At 34.5% G+C, this 16416-nt stretch overlaps 1 protein-coding gene across 3 annotated transcripts in view; it reads left to right on the top strand.

Annotated features, from left to right (window-relative positions):
* Positions 1 to 16416, top strand: part of LOC136040102 (uncharacterized) — a 54500-nt gene that overhangs the window by 19596 nt on the left and 18488 nt on the right. For all 3 annotated transcript variants that reach the window (XR_010620622.1, XM_065724199.1, XM_065724200.1), the window contains exons 4-6: positions 1801 to 1911; positions 5990 to 6106; positions 11782 to 11915. Coding sequence is in view for 2 of the 3 variants with exons in the window: in XM_065724199.1 (XP_065580271.1) it covers positions 1801 to 1911; positions 5990 to 6106; positions 11782 to 11915 (362 nt within the window). In the remaining variant the exon portion in view is untranslated. The remainder of the gene's footprint in view (positions 1 to 1800; positions 1912 to 5989; positions 6107 to 11781; positions 11916 to 16416) is intronic.

The following is a 16416-nucleotide window of genomic DNA, read 5'->3' as shown; positions in this document are numbered from 1 at the left end:
TTCTGGGGGGGGGTCTAAATTAAGGTTGGTTTAAAAACTTCATTGAAAGGCAAAACTTCTCACTCAATATCAGCTCCCAAAATTTTTCAGTATCCAGTTAACTTCATTAACACAGGAAAAAGTAGAAAAAAAATATATTTTTTTCTTCGCCTTTTTTGCACTTTCCCATGTATTCATGATTTTCAGGTGAACAGGTGGCGTTTCTCTAAATCTTATAATAGTAAATTGTGTACTTGAGTACTTTTAGATCCTGTTTTATTCCACTCTAAAGACACAAAATAAGGTGCTCGTATTTTAAAATGCTTTCATACTTCCGTAGCATCTTTTCCAAGTAAGTCAAAGAGTTTATATTCTTTGTTGAATATTTTTCCTGTTGAACTGCCAGCTACTTTCCATTCATCATTGTTCGAAATATCCTGGCACTGCCTAGCTATTTTTTTTTCTTTTGATTTGTTTCCAGTTGCTGTGCCGTCTTCACATTTAACTCACAATGTATGCAAACAATATCAGCGATTGATAATTTCAGAGAGGTTTCGTTATTTTTTAACAAATAACGTGATTACTACATGGAACCGATATGATTGTTTTCAATTTTGATTTGTCGTTTGGTATTTCAAAAAATAAGTTAAAATCTTTCCTGGACAGCTATTAGGTATTTTAATTATTTATTTATTGTTTTGTTGTTACTAATCAATCAATATGTTTACTGCCCAAAAAATACACAAGGGATCAATATGGAGTAGATGGGATGACAAAAAGAAACAAAAACAAAACAAAGAACACACTCACAAAGAAATATATACTGCAAAGGATAGATTCAAATATTTCTACTAACACATAGCAGGCTGGAGGCTGTGTGTCCTATAGAGCTTAGATAAATAGCGGCCGTGATGCTTCTGAGCCAAGGTTAGTGGCTCAGTTAACCCGTAGGCTGACACTAGTCTTTTGTTTCTGGCCCATAGGGGTATACACAAGAGAAATTTTGCGAAACAAAAATATGGAGATCTAATAGTCTTTTTATCAGTAGCCGTAAACACATTCCAAAATGGAATCAATGCGAAGACATGAGGCATTGCAAAAACGTTGTACACACTGACAAGAATACGCCTGCTGTAGCTAGCTTTACAGCAAACTATAACACCAAACGCTTTTCTAAGTTTCTCACTTAGATGAGAGGTGGGAGAGCCCTTGTTGTTTTTACACTATCCCCTATCGGGAGACTGAGATACTTAATACAAGCAGATAACTGAATACTCTAATTTCTTAACTGTACGCATCCAACATCACCGACAGATTTGCCGAAAGCAAGGACCTCGCCCTTCGAAGCATTAAAATTTAGAGGAATTTCGGCATATTCCCTACTAAGCATCGAAAAATGTTCCAGAAAAATGTGTTTTGTTTTTAGCTTTTGGGTCTTTTTCTTGGGCTCTGATTTTCCTCTTGTTGCACCATTGCTGGTTGGAAAAAAAAATATCCTTTTTGTTTATCGTCAGGTTGGGTGTCTGCTGTGGCTTGGTGAGTAATTAACATTATGTCTATTATTTTTTTTTCTTTTTCATGTCTTTCTTTGATTGATCATCCATTTATTTGCTTTACATATTTACTTCTTTAATTATTTTTACCTGAGCAAAATGAGCTTGTCTCTCTGTTAGATATTTGTATATTTAGAATGTTATGTATATATGATTGAAAAATGAATTAACCTAAACCTGTACTTCTGGTTTTAATTATTAATCTGATGCACCTGCAATCTCCTTATTGTTAAAACAAGTACATTGATTGTTTTTGTTTCATTTTTAGGTGGAAAGGATAAAGGCTGAGGAAGCTGCATTGATTCAGCAAAAGCGAGAACTATTTCTGGCCGAAACTAGAAAAGTGGACCACATGGAGCGCAAAGTCTATAGTACTAAGGTAGAAATTGATATTACTTTACTATATATACCAATTGTGCTGCAGCAAAGAAGAAGTGTGGGACTAACTGGGTGCTGGGGTAAATATTAAGACCCTCACTACCCTGAAGATTTGTTCCAAGGATCAAAACTCTTGAGAATGCGAAAAAAACCGACTGTGCACATTTTCTGTTTTGACTCCCTCCAACCCAATCCCTAAGGGCCAAATAATTGTGTATTTAAAGATAAGGTGATTTGATAAGGTGATGGATTTTTCAAAACGGGTTTGAATCTTCCCCTACAGAAAAACATTACAAAGTTGTGGCCAAGATTGTTTTTTTTTGTTTTTTTTTTTACTCCTCCTCAGGAAAAATTCTAAGTAGAGCACTTTATTTTAGTAGAGCACTCTACAACGCTATGAAATTCTGAAAACTACCTTAAAGTTTTACTAATACCTTATATACTGAAATGCCTTGCATTCATCTTCATACCAAAAAAAAACTGAAGTGACTTCTTTCCCTCCCGATTTTGAAACCTTTATTTGTCAGTAGCGTCAATTCATGAATTCTGGGGAGGGGCAAAATGTCGTTTTTCTTAAGTCTAGGGTGGGGTAATTTGTCCTATCGTTTGAATTCCTCTATGAAAATCCCCAAAAAAATGGAATGTCCAAAATCTAGAGTTGCACGTTCCCTCGCCCCCACCCGTAGTTGACGCCACTCTTATCGGTACATAAGAAACATTTGATGTTTTGACCCAATGGGGTATCTCTGGTTTAAGCCTCCTCTAACATTTTAAGCTTGACAGGCTAGTCGTTTTATTTCTTCCCCTTCTACCCCTTACTCTTCATTTCGATCACAATAAATGTTCAAAGGTTAAAAGCAATTTAAGCTCACGGAACATAAAAGGAATAAATCAAATACAAATGCAAAGACAATTCTTATGACTGAATAAAATACAAAATACAATTTAATTAAAGCAAAAATAACTATAGAAAGAACTTTCAAAATTTGTAAGATAAAAATTTAACGATTTTAAGATAAAAAAAGAAGTCAGAGTGTTGAAAGAATCCACCTATTTGACATGGAAACTAGGCACGGGACAAAAATCTCATTATGGTTAAAATGGGGCCTCCTGTTGAAGCAGAACAGGTGGGAGGTTAAAAAGAGGAATGTTAAGTAGAGAAAAGGGGAGTTATGGAGGGCAGTGTTGGCGGAACGCAAAGAAATTTTTGAACTCGGAAGAAGGGAGACATAAGGGACTTTACCCTCATTGTAGATTCATAGGCACCTTTTCTGGACTGCCTTTGTTCTGTCCAACAACACACTTGAGATGACAGAAGGCCAAACAGGACAGGAAGACTCGAGGATTTTGTGTAGAAGTGAGAAAAAAAAGTTGTCAAACGTGCGATTTAGGACATTTAAATTTCTTAAAGAGGGAAAATGTGGTGTTGGTGTATTTTAAATATGGTTAGAATGGTAATCCCATTTTAAATTGCTGAGGTGGTAGTATCCAATGGTTTCATACTACTAAGAGATAATTCAGGGTGATTGGGCACGTGCAGGAAGTGAATCTTGGGAAAACAGTTGTTAAACTTATTGTCTTCATGAGATTGACTTTCATATTATTAGCGACAGCTTCCTCTGATGTCTGTTCCGAGATATCCAATGTACTACTTTTTGAATTTTCGCAACATTTTCCTAAGATAGTTAGTTCATCCACAAATCCCCACCCATTCTTGAAATCAGCACAAACGCTTTTGGTCGTAGCATGGAATAAAACTGGGCCTAACAGGGCTCCCTTGGGCACACCATTGTAAATTGGGAGATAATCAGAACATGCATTTAGGAATTTAAGAACGTTTGCTCTATTAGAACGAAAAGACCCAATTATTCTAACTAAAATTCATGGCAACTTAAAATTCATTCAATAGTATTTTTATCAATGTATTGTATGTAACTCGATTAAATGCTTTTTGATACGATAAACATAGAAAATTTGCACAAATATAGAAAAATCGCCAAAAAGTAGAAAAATCTATCTTAGCCAGGCTCTCAGAAAGTTTTCACTGAGTAATTTCATTTATAACTAAGCATGTGTGTCCTGAGGGGTCGCTGACTCAGAAATCATATACATAAACACGGGTTTTCCAAGTTTCTTGCATATTACGTCCAAAAGTTGGAGAAGATTGTGGCTGGTGGATGTAAAACACAAGTTTTTGAATTGTCGATAGTTAACATTTTGAATTATCTCTACTTCCGAACTCTAAGCTGAAACTCTTTCACACCATTTGAAGAAAACTGGAGTAAGTTCATTGGGTCAAGTACCATCAAAATCTTGCTTGGTATCTTTCTTTTTCACGGGAGTAATAAAACCTAATATCCAACAATTTGGGAAACTTATCTATAGAGTTGATTTTATTAAAAAGTAAGACCAATGGTTTTGAAAGATCAATGGTTTTCATCTGAATATCTAGCTTACAAGTGAAGCACATTGTCTGTCAGTACAGTAAAGATCCAGAGGACAAATGTTCTCTGGGTCTTTATTGTCGGTCGATGATTTGGGGTGATTCTATATTTTTTAAGCCGTTTAAATAAAAAGGAAGATAAGTTATCAACTGAAATAAGGGCAAATAGTTTGCCATTTGGTCAAGGAAAAACGTTTATTGAAAAGGTAGGTCAAAGCCTCGTCCTTATTTTTTGTCCTTAGTGTGGAGGTTTGAATGAAAGTGTACATCACCGGATTTGGGAATGTGAAGACATGAATGATTGAATAATTACGTGTTTGGTAGGGGGGATTGGATATTGGGTGTTAGTGGGATTGTATGCGGATGGTTGTTTTATGAGTGTGAGAAATTTGGAACGGTTCATCCGTCTTGCCGATGATCATCGCAAGTTTTGGTAGGATCTTGTTAGGATTTTTGTAATTTCTGTGTAATTGTTGTTCTTTTATATATATTTTGGCATGACTTATGGGCATTAAGTGCCAACAAATTTATTCATTTAATGTTCCTAATTTTATTTTCCACTTCTAAGGCTGGAATAATGGGTGTGAGCGATGCCAGGCTATAAGAAGTACCTAAAGAAAGTGGAGAGGGTTTGGTACTACGGAGGAAAGGAATTTGCTCAGATCATGGGCTCTATTTAAGGGCTGTTCTTGGAGATGGAATTCAGTATCATTTAGAATTTTCCATTAAATATTTATATTCTATTTTACCATTGTTTGGGCCTAGTTGAAAACAAATCCTTGACTTTATGTTTTTAATATAAAGAAGAACATTTACTCATTTCTTTTTTTCTGTTTACATTATGAGTAAGCTTTGGGTATTTACCGTCAACTAAACTGATAAATAAATTGTAATGAAAATAGGCAATTCATTGAAATGAAAGAGAATGATTTAAAAACACGTTTTTAATGCCAACCTTGGTTTTTTGGCTGCTGATCTCATAGGTCTATTTGTGAATGGTTCTGTGTTAATATCTATTGTTTTTTTTTATAGTATTTGTTAAGGTCATTTTTAATTAAATTTGTGTATAGAGAATTTAGTGAATCTCCCAAGTCCCTATTTAAGGAAATGTAAATATTAACCTTAAGTCTGATTTCAATTGCTTCTCGAACTACTTGCTTTATGTCTAGGTCATTGCTAATAAGGGCGGATTCTTCAAAAAGTATTTTGTGGCTATGATTTTCAAAAACATTGCTGCTTAAAGCAGAATCAAAAGAAACAGAAGCAATATAGAATTTAGAGCTTCGGTGATATCATCTTTGTGCTGTTGTAGGCGTTTCTCGAAATTCTGTTGAGTTCTCCCTACATAGTATTTGCCACAGTTACATGGTATTTTATAGGCACCTCTTTGGCGAGTAACTGGAGTCTTATCTTTACCAGAATCTAGGAGATTTATGACTTTCAAATTATTGGTAAATACAACATAAAGGTTATTAAGTGTCAATCAAATATATTTTGTTAAACGCGATAAGCGCCATAGTGCTCATTTATCTATTGTGCGATTCCCCGCAATTAGTTTTCATTTCTAACCTTTCAAATTCTCAGTGTATTTGGACTTATTTTGCATCCGTGTAGATTAATAAATATTTTTTTTAAGGTTCGAAATATCATGCATGATGTAAAGGCTCATTCGATCAAGTCGAAAAAGCTGGTTGGAGAGCTTGAACGGCTGTCGTTGGCTAGAAGTGCTCGAGAAGTCCATCGTAGTAATATGGTATCTTTATTCAATTGCATTATAACCTATTCTATTTCTCACCTTTCTTATCTTATGTGTTCCTTATTTATTTTCAGTTATGTCGCTACTGTCTTTTTATTACTATACTTGTTCAATTCCATTGTATTAATTGCTTGTTACTGTTGTTTTTATTATTTGGCACCCTGTACTAGCCAGTGTAAAAGGTGCTAGCCGGTGTCGCAGTTCTGGTGTTAGCGGGTGGCTGCATGTCACATGGAGTCTCTGCTCCAGTAGAAGTGTCATTCTTTGTCGCTACCCTAGGAGTAGCAACTAATCACTGTCATGTGTAAAAAAAAAAAAAAATCTCTGCAACTAAAAAGAAATTTCGCTGGCCATTCTCCACATGCCAGTGCAAGTCTATTTTGAAAATTAGAATCATTTCATATTTTTATCTTTTTTTTTCTTCCAATGTAGAAAGTTTGTAGACAATTTTCTTTTGACCTGAATCCAAATCCTGGTAATCTTCACTGATAATTTTAATTTGAAATTACGTTTCATGCCAAAAACTCCTTTAATATTTTTATTGAAAAAAATCTATTGAAAAGCAAACTATAGACTGTTATCTACACCCAAAGGTCTGGTCTTCTAGTATAGTTTTTAAATTCGTTTGAAAGATTTGCCCACTCTTCATCGGGCCTTAACCATCGTTCCATATACAGGACAAACTTTTCTCCTCCAGAAGTATTTTCATCAGAACGTCCATGAAGATTTCAGCTTTAGTTTTAATACTCCTTTTTTATTAATTAGCCTATGCTCTCTTTATGGCCTAAATTCATTCTTTAGTTGCTGTTCATTCTAGATGCTGGATTTTCATTCCGCATTTTTATATATCTTCTTCTCATTCTTCGCAATTTCCTCAGAGAAAATAAGCCAAAGTTCCTAGTTTAAATAAGTTGTTTAGTTGCTTCGCAATTATATCATCATCGCATTCTTCTTATTTCCTCAAAGAAAATAAGCCAAAGTTTCTAGTTTAAACAAGTTGTTTAGTTACGTCACTTAAACAAATTGCTTCGCAATTATATCATCTTCGCATTCTTCTTATTTCCTCATAGGAAATAAGCCAAAGTTTCTAGTTTAAAAAAGTTGTACAGCATCTTCTGTAGGTCATACCTTTGTTTAAATTATTGAAACCAAAAAAAAATATGAAAGAAAGATGGTTGGGTGACATTTTTCTGATGAAAGGTAATGTTTTTTAAAAATTATTAAATTTGACAATCCAGCTGTGAGGATAAATGAAGAGAGAGAAAACAGGAAGTATCCGTATGGAATGGGAACATGCCATAAGAAAATCTCAAAATACAGCTAAAACAGGGCTCTTTATCAAAGCCAAAAACTCTAACTGCGGTTTCTTCTGTCTTTTTTTATCTTTTTCCTTCTGCAAACATAGATTTGATGTTTTTTTTAGAGATTTTGTTTAATCATTTAAGAGTTATTTATCCATTCATTTTTCTTCATAAAAAAATCTATTAGAAAATGAAATTTAATTTGTTTCCACGATTTTTATTAATTCCTCCTAAAAATGGTTGGTATCTCTTTTTCGATTTTACCTTTGTTCCAAGGCTGTATCCAAGGGCAGGGGGGGTTAAGTGGTTTTAATCCCCTCCCTTCTAAGTTTACGTCTGACTCATAGAAACGTGACAAAAATGCATATAAACAAATTTATGGTGCTATTTTTAAGGTTTTTGTGTCCCCCGCCCAAGCAAAAATGCTGGAAACACTTTGCTCCTTTTTAAACTTTTTCTTGTCTCTGTTTCAGATTAAGTTTTTATGTTAAAATGTTGTATAATACCAATTTTTTGTGGTAAGAAAGACACCAAAATCTAAAAACTTGTTGCTCCCTTGACCAAGAATGGGCTATTTATGTCTTACTTGAATTGGTCAGTTCGACAGTTAAAGCTGTCATTGTCAAGCAAATACCGTTACCTTATTGGCTATCGTAATTTTATTCAAGCAATTACAATATGATTATGGAAATCTCCATGTCAATTATTAATATATTTCAATTAGAAATGTTAAAAACAGGCTTCACTAAAAAATGTAGTAAACATATCGAAAATTTCTCATCTAAAAAACGCAAGATATGAGAAAAAAATTTGTGCTGACAATCTTGTCCTCCACGGGACCAGATCTTCCCTGTGACGCTTAACACCCCCTGGACACCACCTGGAAACCCCCTGCTAACTAGTCGGGAACGGTTCAGGTTCACTTATTTTCCAATCATAACGTACTAATTATACCAATATCTGGCAGACAGACAAGCTTGTTTTGCACAGATTAAATAACTAAAGTAATAAATAACGAAATATATGGATAATCAATCAAAGGAAGAAGAAAGAGCAAAAAACGAATGACATAATATTAATTACTCACCACGTCACAGCAAACATCCCAAACGACGATAAAAAGAAAATCAGTATTTTTTCAAAATGAACACTCGAGAAAATAAAAGGAAAATAAAGACTCGAAAAAAAAAACTAAAAACAAAAAACATCAAATTCATAATAATAATAAATATATAAGTAAAACAACTAATAAGTATCCAAAAGGGAGGACTTTAGCTTAGTTTTTTGGGATTCCTAACGACAAATCAAAATCAAAAGCTAACTCATATTGGTTCCTTTTGGGACCAATATATGCTTTCTTGTTGAAGTTGCCGAAGCTGTATCTTTGTATGTGTTTTCTTCCCTAATGGATTCATGTCCTTTCACAAAGCCCTTTGCTTGGATACTATCAGAAGTCATCATCAAATAGTATGTTTTGATTTAAAAAAAAGTTGGGTCGCTTTACTGGCCAAGACACACAATCATTTTTAGAAGCCATATCATCCTATCTCCGCTTTCTGCCCTCGGAGATTCAAAAGCAGTAGCCACAACATTCCATCTCTGGCTGTTACCCTCACGGATTCACAAGCAGCTTCTAAAAGAGATTGGTAAGCCTCTGTTTCATCCCCACTGTAACGTCTGAGCTGAAAACGAGCATCACATATTATTGCACTCAGAAATTTGACATTCTTCTGCTAATCGATTGGCTCGATACCTAGAATCGATCGATACCTAGAATCAATCTTGAACAGATCTTTTGCATTATGACTTTGGTTTAGGAAGGCTGAAGAGACCCATGATGAATGTGATAAAGCTTAGATTGTGTGACGTCTCTTTTGAATTGAACTCTATCTAGTTATCGGTTCTTCAAGGGCGATCAAGTAACAACACAAGTTCTTGCAAAACGGAACAATCAGTGTTGGTTATATAGACTCTCTGACCTTGGAACGGAAGTTCATTAGCTTTGAGCTCCAGCATATTCGATTGCCTCTTAATAAAGGGAAGCCTTGCTCTTGTAGAAGGTTGGAACTTGTCTGACTGTTTTTATACAACCTGACATTAGTGAATACCTTGGCCACACTTTAATAAATGCTACCAGATACTTTGGATGCATCCCCTACGATGAGGTGCAACGTATGGGTAAAGCAACCGAGCCTCTTAGGACCTCCTAAGTCATTTAGTTTTTTGATTCTCGGTAACACGTTCTTTGTCTCTTTCATTTTCATCGTCTACCTCTGTTTTTTAAGAAAAGTTTAATGCAAAATACCGAAACAACATTGGCTAATATTTTGGGTAACTTTTGTATGCATTATTTTTAATATCGCCTATCACCTCAATTTTTGAAAAAGTTTGGAATTTTATTAACTAACGGAATGACAAAAAACATAATCTATTCACCTGTTGAGGTATTTAGTTTGAAGTACATTGGACATGGAAACGCGCAGTCTGTGGGCAAATGGGCGCAACCAACTGTCAAATTACATCCCTTTGATAAGCTAAGTATATTATCTGGAAGAGGAAAATGTTTTTACCTGCTGGATCACGAACATTTTCTTCTTCGCTCTGCTACTGGCCATAGTTAACACTGATAAGTTAACACTGAGCTACTTGATTACCAGCTAGCGATTTTTGTTTTTCAAAGTATAAATAAGGTAAGCCCTGAGTACTTTTATGATTTTTTTTTAAACTAACTCGTTTTATCACCCTTATTTTACCCGGAATTCAGAGGATTTGACTCACGAGAGAAGAAATACAGCGAGAGCAGGATTTGTTCTCAGGAACATAGGTGTCAGCGTCTGGAATGACCTTCCAGAATTGGTCAGAGCGGCAGTAAGTCTGGCATCATTCAAGAGAATGGTTAAATTCCATTTTTTAAAAAGGAGAGAAGTGTGATAAGAGGAAAGGGTATTTATTTATTTAGTATTTAATATTAATTTTTTTTACCCCCCCCCCAGGATTTTTTTTCTTTCTTCAAAATCATTTGAAGAAATGATTTAGCAGATTAATGGGGGTTAGAATTTCGGCCACAGTCAGGACTCTTTTGTCTTAAGAGTGGCCGTTAATGGTAAATTCTTTGTTTAATTTATATGTTTTGGATGAAAATAAAAAATGTCTATGTCTATGTCTATGATAGCCGAATCCAGACGCCTGACGTATTCAATCAAATTTTTAATTATAATAATCATTATAATACTATACCGCAAAGAAGATCTGAAAAATTAAAGTACATACACTCGTTTATGGTTAATTGAGGTTGCTAAAACACCGAAGTGGAAGCTTGACCTGAATCAACAACAGAAGCTTTTTTTCAAATTGTTTCCGTCTGGCGAAGAAACGATGCGATAGATCAATTACAGCAATAGACAATCAAGATCCCATTAAGATTATTTTCCATTAAATTTGTTAATTTCAATGAGACAGTTATTAAATGAATCAGGCGTACCTTTTCCCTATACCCATATTAGGTTTGTTTACATCTGAAACGTGCAATTTTCAGAGAAAAAAAAATAGAATCTTTCAAAATTATGAAGTTTTTTGGGTAGTATCGAATTTTCATCAGTGTTGCCTCGTTGAACCGTGAATGTAAATAAAAAAAAAACTAGGTGAGTAATTCATTAACGATATCATAAATAATAGATAAATGATAATAAATCCATGATTAGAAAATACATCGTTATAAATCAATACATTGCAAGAAATTATTTATGCAAATTCATGACTAATTAATTAATTAATAATGAGACAAATGAACAAGCAGTGTCTAAAATTATTTTTTAAAATAAATAAATTATTTATTAATTAATAAAACAGCAATAAATGAATAGTAAAATAAATGAATATACAAGATAACTGAAAATAGGTTAGATAATGAATTATTGTGGCTTCGGAAATGCTGATAATAAGAGTTCCGTGTTGTAATAAAGAGGATAATTGGTCCACCTATTAAGGATGATTAATGCATGTATATATATATTTGTATATATATTTGGATAATTATAAGAATTAATTGGTATAATAATTGATATTGTTATTCTGAGGATAGTCATGATGTCGATTTTTATCTATTTTATTATTTGATAATATACTGTTATTTTGAAAGTCTCTTGGAGAAAGGAGCTATTGGCGATGAAAACAGAGACAAACTAGCGAATTTAGTGAAAAAGAGTCTGTTTTAAAATTTTCCTTTTGAAAAATTACGACCATTAGCCTACGTCTTGGCCGTCTTCCGTCTTCCATATTCCTCATACCTGAATTTTGAATCTCCATTTCGTTAAAAAAAAAAAATGTCGTATTGCTGTATTAACTATTTAATATCTCGTTATTTATGTTCAGAACGCTGCATCTGAGATAAGAAAGACGCTGAGCTGTCAGGTAATGGAAGTACGAGAACAACTTGCTGAAGAAAGGAAAAAAGACGAGGCAACTATTAATGATTTAATCAAAAAATTGACATGGGCTAGAGAAAGGTGAGTATTCCAAGAGTATGAAATATATACCTTATTTTAAAAAAATGTATGTATATTTCCCTCATAACAAAATTACTGCAAGTCAATTTATTTTTATATGCTTTTGGTTTTGTGTGTGTAAAATTGTGTTGTGTGTGAACTTTCTTGGAATGGATGTGGAAAGTTGAATGGAATTCATACATGTTACTAATGGGCTTAATCTCATGTAAATGATCCATTTATAAGACAAGCCTGTATACGGATGTTTTTGCCGTATGATAAATAGCTTTCTCATCAAAATAAAAAAAAATTAACAAAAATTTAAAACTATCGCACAAGGAATTACTTTAGTAATTTAACTAACTATTTAGTTACTAACTGTTAACCTTATTAATTTAACTGTTTAATTTAATGAACTTTAAGTTATTAAATTAACTGTTAACAATTTTGCTATTTATTTTTATTCATTTTTGTTATTAATTTCTTTTGGGTTTTGTCTGTTTCGCTGGGCATTTTTGGGCTGAAAAATCTCTTTGTAGCTAATCTATCTAATATGGGTTGCTTATCCCTAGTAGCATAATATTTGCAGACATGAATATATAATGAGTCGGAAATAATAGGCCTGAGATTAACTCTGTAGAACTTCGACTCTTATTGACAAAACAGCATCGCCAAGTGCTGAAAACAATGTTGTGACCAAGATGGGTCCAGGTTTGCACATAGCCTTCGTCTAACTGGAGGTCCCAGGGACTTCTTGTCTTCCGGTTCTAAACCGGCTTAAGCGCTTCTGTGTAGACTTAAGAAAATGTGTTGGTCCTTTCCCTGCACAGGTTCTGGAACCCTGTTTTCCTGAGGCGAAAATAATTTCAATGATTTAAAGAAAAAGAAATCGCAACTTCGAATGTTACAACGTTAGAAAATAACATTCATATCGACATTTTGAATGACGAATTCTGACGCTTTGAACTGGACCTATTAGGAGTTTCAGAAACTCATATCCCAGAGGCAGGAAATTTCGGTGATATTTATATGCTCAGGCAGGAAGGATGGGTACATAGACAGGGAGTAGGGCTCATGATGAGTAAAGAAGCTTCTTAGTCTTGCTTAGGTTGGAAATTTGATAATAATAGAATGCTAGTCGCTCACTTTATGACCAAAAAGTACAGGGCATCAGTCTCTGTAGTATATGTTCCTTTAGAATTGAGTAGAGAAAATAGGAGTGACTCAAATGAGTCTTACTTACAGCTACCGGAAAAAATGGACAGTGTCCCAGGTAGAAAATCAATGTTACTATTAGGAAGTTTGTATGCCCGAGTCGGTAGGAATAGGGATAGATGGTGTCATAGCCTAAGTAAAATTGGTAAATTTGGCAGAAAAAAAAAACAGTAATGGCTACAGACCGCTGCAATTTTGTAGGTATAACAATCTAGTTACAACCAATACAGTATTTGGTCATAAAATGGCCCGTAACATTATGGTGGGACAGCTAACCTTATTGATTATTTTACTGTAAACGGAAGACTTGGAGGATTAATACGGGATACAAGGGTATAAAGGAGTACTGCTATTGATCTTAAAAGTAAAATTGGCATCTAGTAGTGGTTAGTTTAATGCTGAAATTTAGGATAGGTAACTAATTTCTGGGAAGCAATGACGATATTATACTCCAGAATGAGGATTTGGTTGAATTTTCCAGGAACAGTTGAGTACTAAACTGGAGAGTTTAAACTTTGACCATGTAGAAGATGGATGGAATATTTTTTGGAAAATAATTTGTGAAGTTGCTGATGGTGTCTTAGGGAAGGAGCTAGGAACGCAGCTAGAAATATTAGTGAAAATGTACGTATGGAAGTCCCTAACAGAAAATCCAAGATAAATAGCACATTTAAAAAAATAGATACTTCTCATATATTTTTATATACTCACCTTCCTAAAGGAAAGGTTACGATAGATCAATACAAAATCCATAAAAAAAACCTCAACCTGCAGTAAGTAAAGTGAAAATTTTAGAATATTAAAATCTATATGGGAAACATGGTTTTTATTTGGGAGAGGGGCATTTCCCCTCTCTGAAATTTTCTACCTTTTGATTTTAAAATATGTTGTTGTTTTGTTGTTTTTTTTTGTATTTTAATTAAGAATAACTTTTTTTTGTGTTTCTGCTGGACAAAAAATACAACAAAAGCATCCCCTTAGATTTAACAAAAGTATATACCTATAGTATATATACGCCCTTATATTCTTATGAATTGACGCCTCTGGAAGAAAACAAGGGATATTAAGCATAGGTAAAAGGACACTTTTTGAATTTTTTTATAGACTCGTCCTCTCAAAACATAGTTCCAAACAAAGTTTGGAAGCAAAATTGTTCATCCGGAATAATCTTTTCACTGTGCATTTCCCCTTCCCCAGAAAAAATTACAAAATATGCGGTTTCTGTGTCTGAACACGCTAACTGCATTTGAACTTGGTAGCAGTGGTTGTGATTTTTTCTCAAGTCTTATTTCACATTCACTTTTCTTTTCTAGACAGACACTTTTTCAATTTTCCATCCATTTTGTCATAGTTAGTCATTTCGCCGACAAAAGACATTTACATATAAAACTGCCTTCTCATCAGATGGAAAAGTTCTAAGGGAGAGACGAGGGAAGGGTGGAAGTATAAATGGATGTATAATCCTCAGGGTCATATCCAGGACTTGTACTTGGGGGGTTATTTTTTGTTGGTGGGAGTACAAAAACTTAAAAAACGCATCAGAAATGTAAAACTGATATTTATTACTTCTTGATTTCCGGGAATATTTCTGCTCTATGCTGTTATTATAAAAGTAAAGCGTAACATTTAACCCCAAAATGAGCATAATTTATTCCGTATAGGAGTGGGACAGCACCTTCCTCATCTCCACCTCCGCCTCATAGTCGTTATTCCTCTCTCAAACCTCTTTTATTCCACTTATTCCCATGAGCCATTATTTCACTGTTTTTGTGTTTTGATCGCGTGCTATAAACAAACTGTGATCGTGAAATCATCGATTATACAATCACAGTGAAATCAATGTGATTGTGATTCATGCGAAATCATTGAAAAGCCTATCTTCGAACTTGCTCCTCAGCGGTGAAACCACGTTTACCCGGTGTCGAGTGGAAAATCCCTTTTCTCAGTTTATAAGATCTGCTTTAATTTGACAGATATGAGACTCTTTGTCGATTATTTTCCGAATATCTGAGCAGGGATGCAAAATATTCAAGGGAATTGTGTTCATTCATCACTTATTATGTAATAAAATTTCGATTTACTTTAAAGTGTATTTTTTGCTCTATTTTTTGTTACTATTTATAGAAATATCGAACGTAGCAGTTTATGAAGCAAACCTAAAATAGGTTTTGGGCTTTATCTCAAATTTCAGTGAAAAAATGTGTCGACTTTAGCTTTTTCTCCATTTTAAATATTTTGCTCTTTCTCTTTTAAAAAACAACAGAAAGACCGACAAAATCCCTCGAGTCATTATCAATACACAACTAGAAAATAATTTACATGGGAGGGATGGCAAGTTGATTTGGACAGACGTGACAACTTAAGTAAGGTTTTAGAAGGCATACAACTTCCTAACATGGTTTTGAAATATAATGTTGGAGAACGCCAGTTGGTTTTTGTAAAAGAATGGGTTGTGCGTTTGGGTTGTGCATTTTCAGCTCTTCCTAACTTTCCTTGACCAAGGAGTTAACCCTAATATACTAGCTCTCTTATAACATCCGTAATCGTATAGTTCAGTTCGTGCTAAACTGTCGAATGGATGTTTATCATCGCCCATACGCCTTATAAAAGGGGTAAGACAGGACTCGGTTCTGAGGCCCCTCATTTTTAATATTCTGATTCATACTGTTAAAAAACAAAATAACCGGAGGATTTGTATTTCAACGTTTCGACCTTAGCCATATATGGTCTGCCCTTGACTTGCTTACTATAAGTAGCGATGCGTACACTTGACTTAATGCTCGTGCCGAAATGCTTCCGGCGTCGAGAGTGATGCTACATGGTGCCTCCATTTAGACCGGTCTCTTGCAAGGATGTGGACGTCCTCCTGAATATTTGCCATGGCTAAGAAGGCACCTGTCGTGTCCTTCCATCTGGTTGGGGGACAACCTCTTGGGCATTTCCCGCCGTGCAGCACAGGATCAAAGTCAAAAATCGTTCGTGCGGGAGTGTCGGGACGCTTCAAATTAATTTTGAGTTACTTGTAGAATGGTACAAACCTTTGGGGTTTTTGTTACTGTTGCTAAGACTGAGTTCCTCATTTACTTGCCGTCCCTTACTTGCGGGCTACAAAGTAGCTTGGTTTTAATTGTAGACGGCCATGCTTTACGTACAGGTCATTCTCTGAAGTACCTTGGTGTAACATATAGAAATATTATAAAAAACAGTCGAACAATGCTAGTTGACAGCATCAAAAATGGGTTTAAGGATAAGTTACGTTAAAGTGACTTCACTGAAAACCCGTCTATACAAACAAGTTTTGACACAT

Source organism: Artemia franciscana, chromosome 20, assembly GCF_032884065.1.
Source record: "Artemia franciscana chromosome 20, ASM3288406v1, whole genome shotgun sequence".
In the NCBI taxonomy this organism is placed as follows: domain Eukaryota; kingdom Metazoa; phylum Arthropoda; class Branchiopoda; order Anostraca; family Artemiidae; genus Artemia; species Artemia franciscana.
This window is presented reverse-complemented; position numbering and strand designations above follow the sequence as displayed.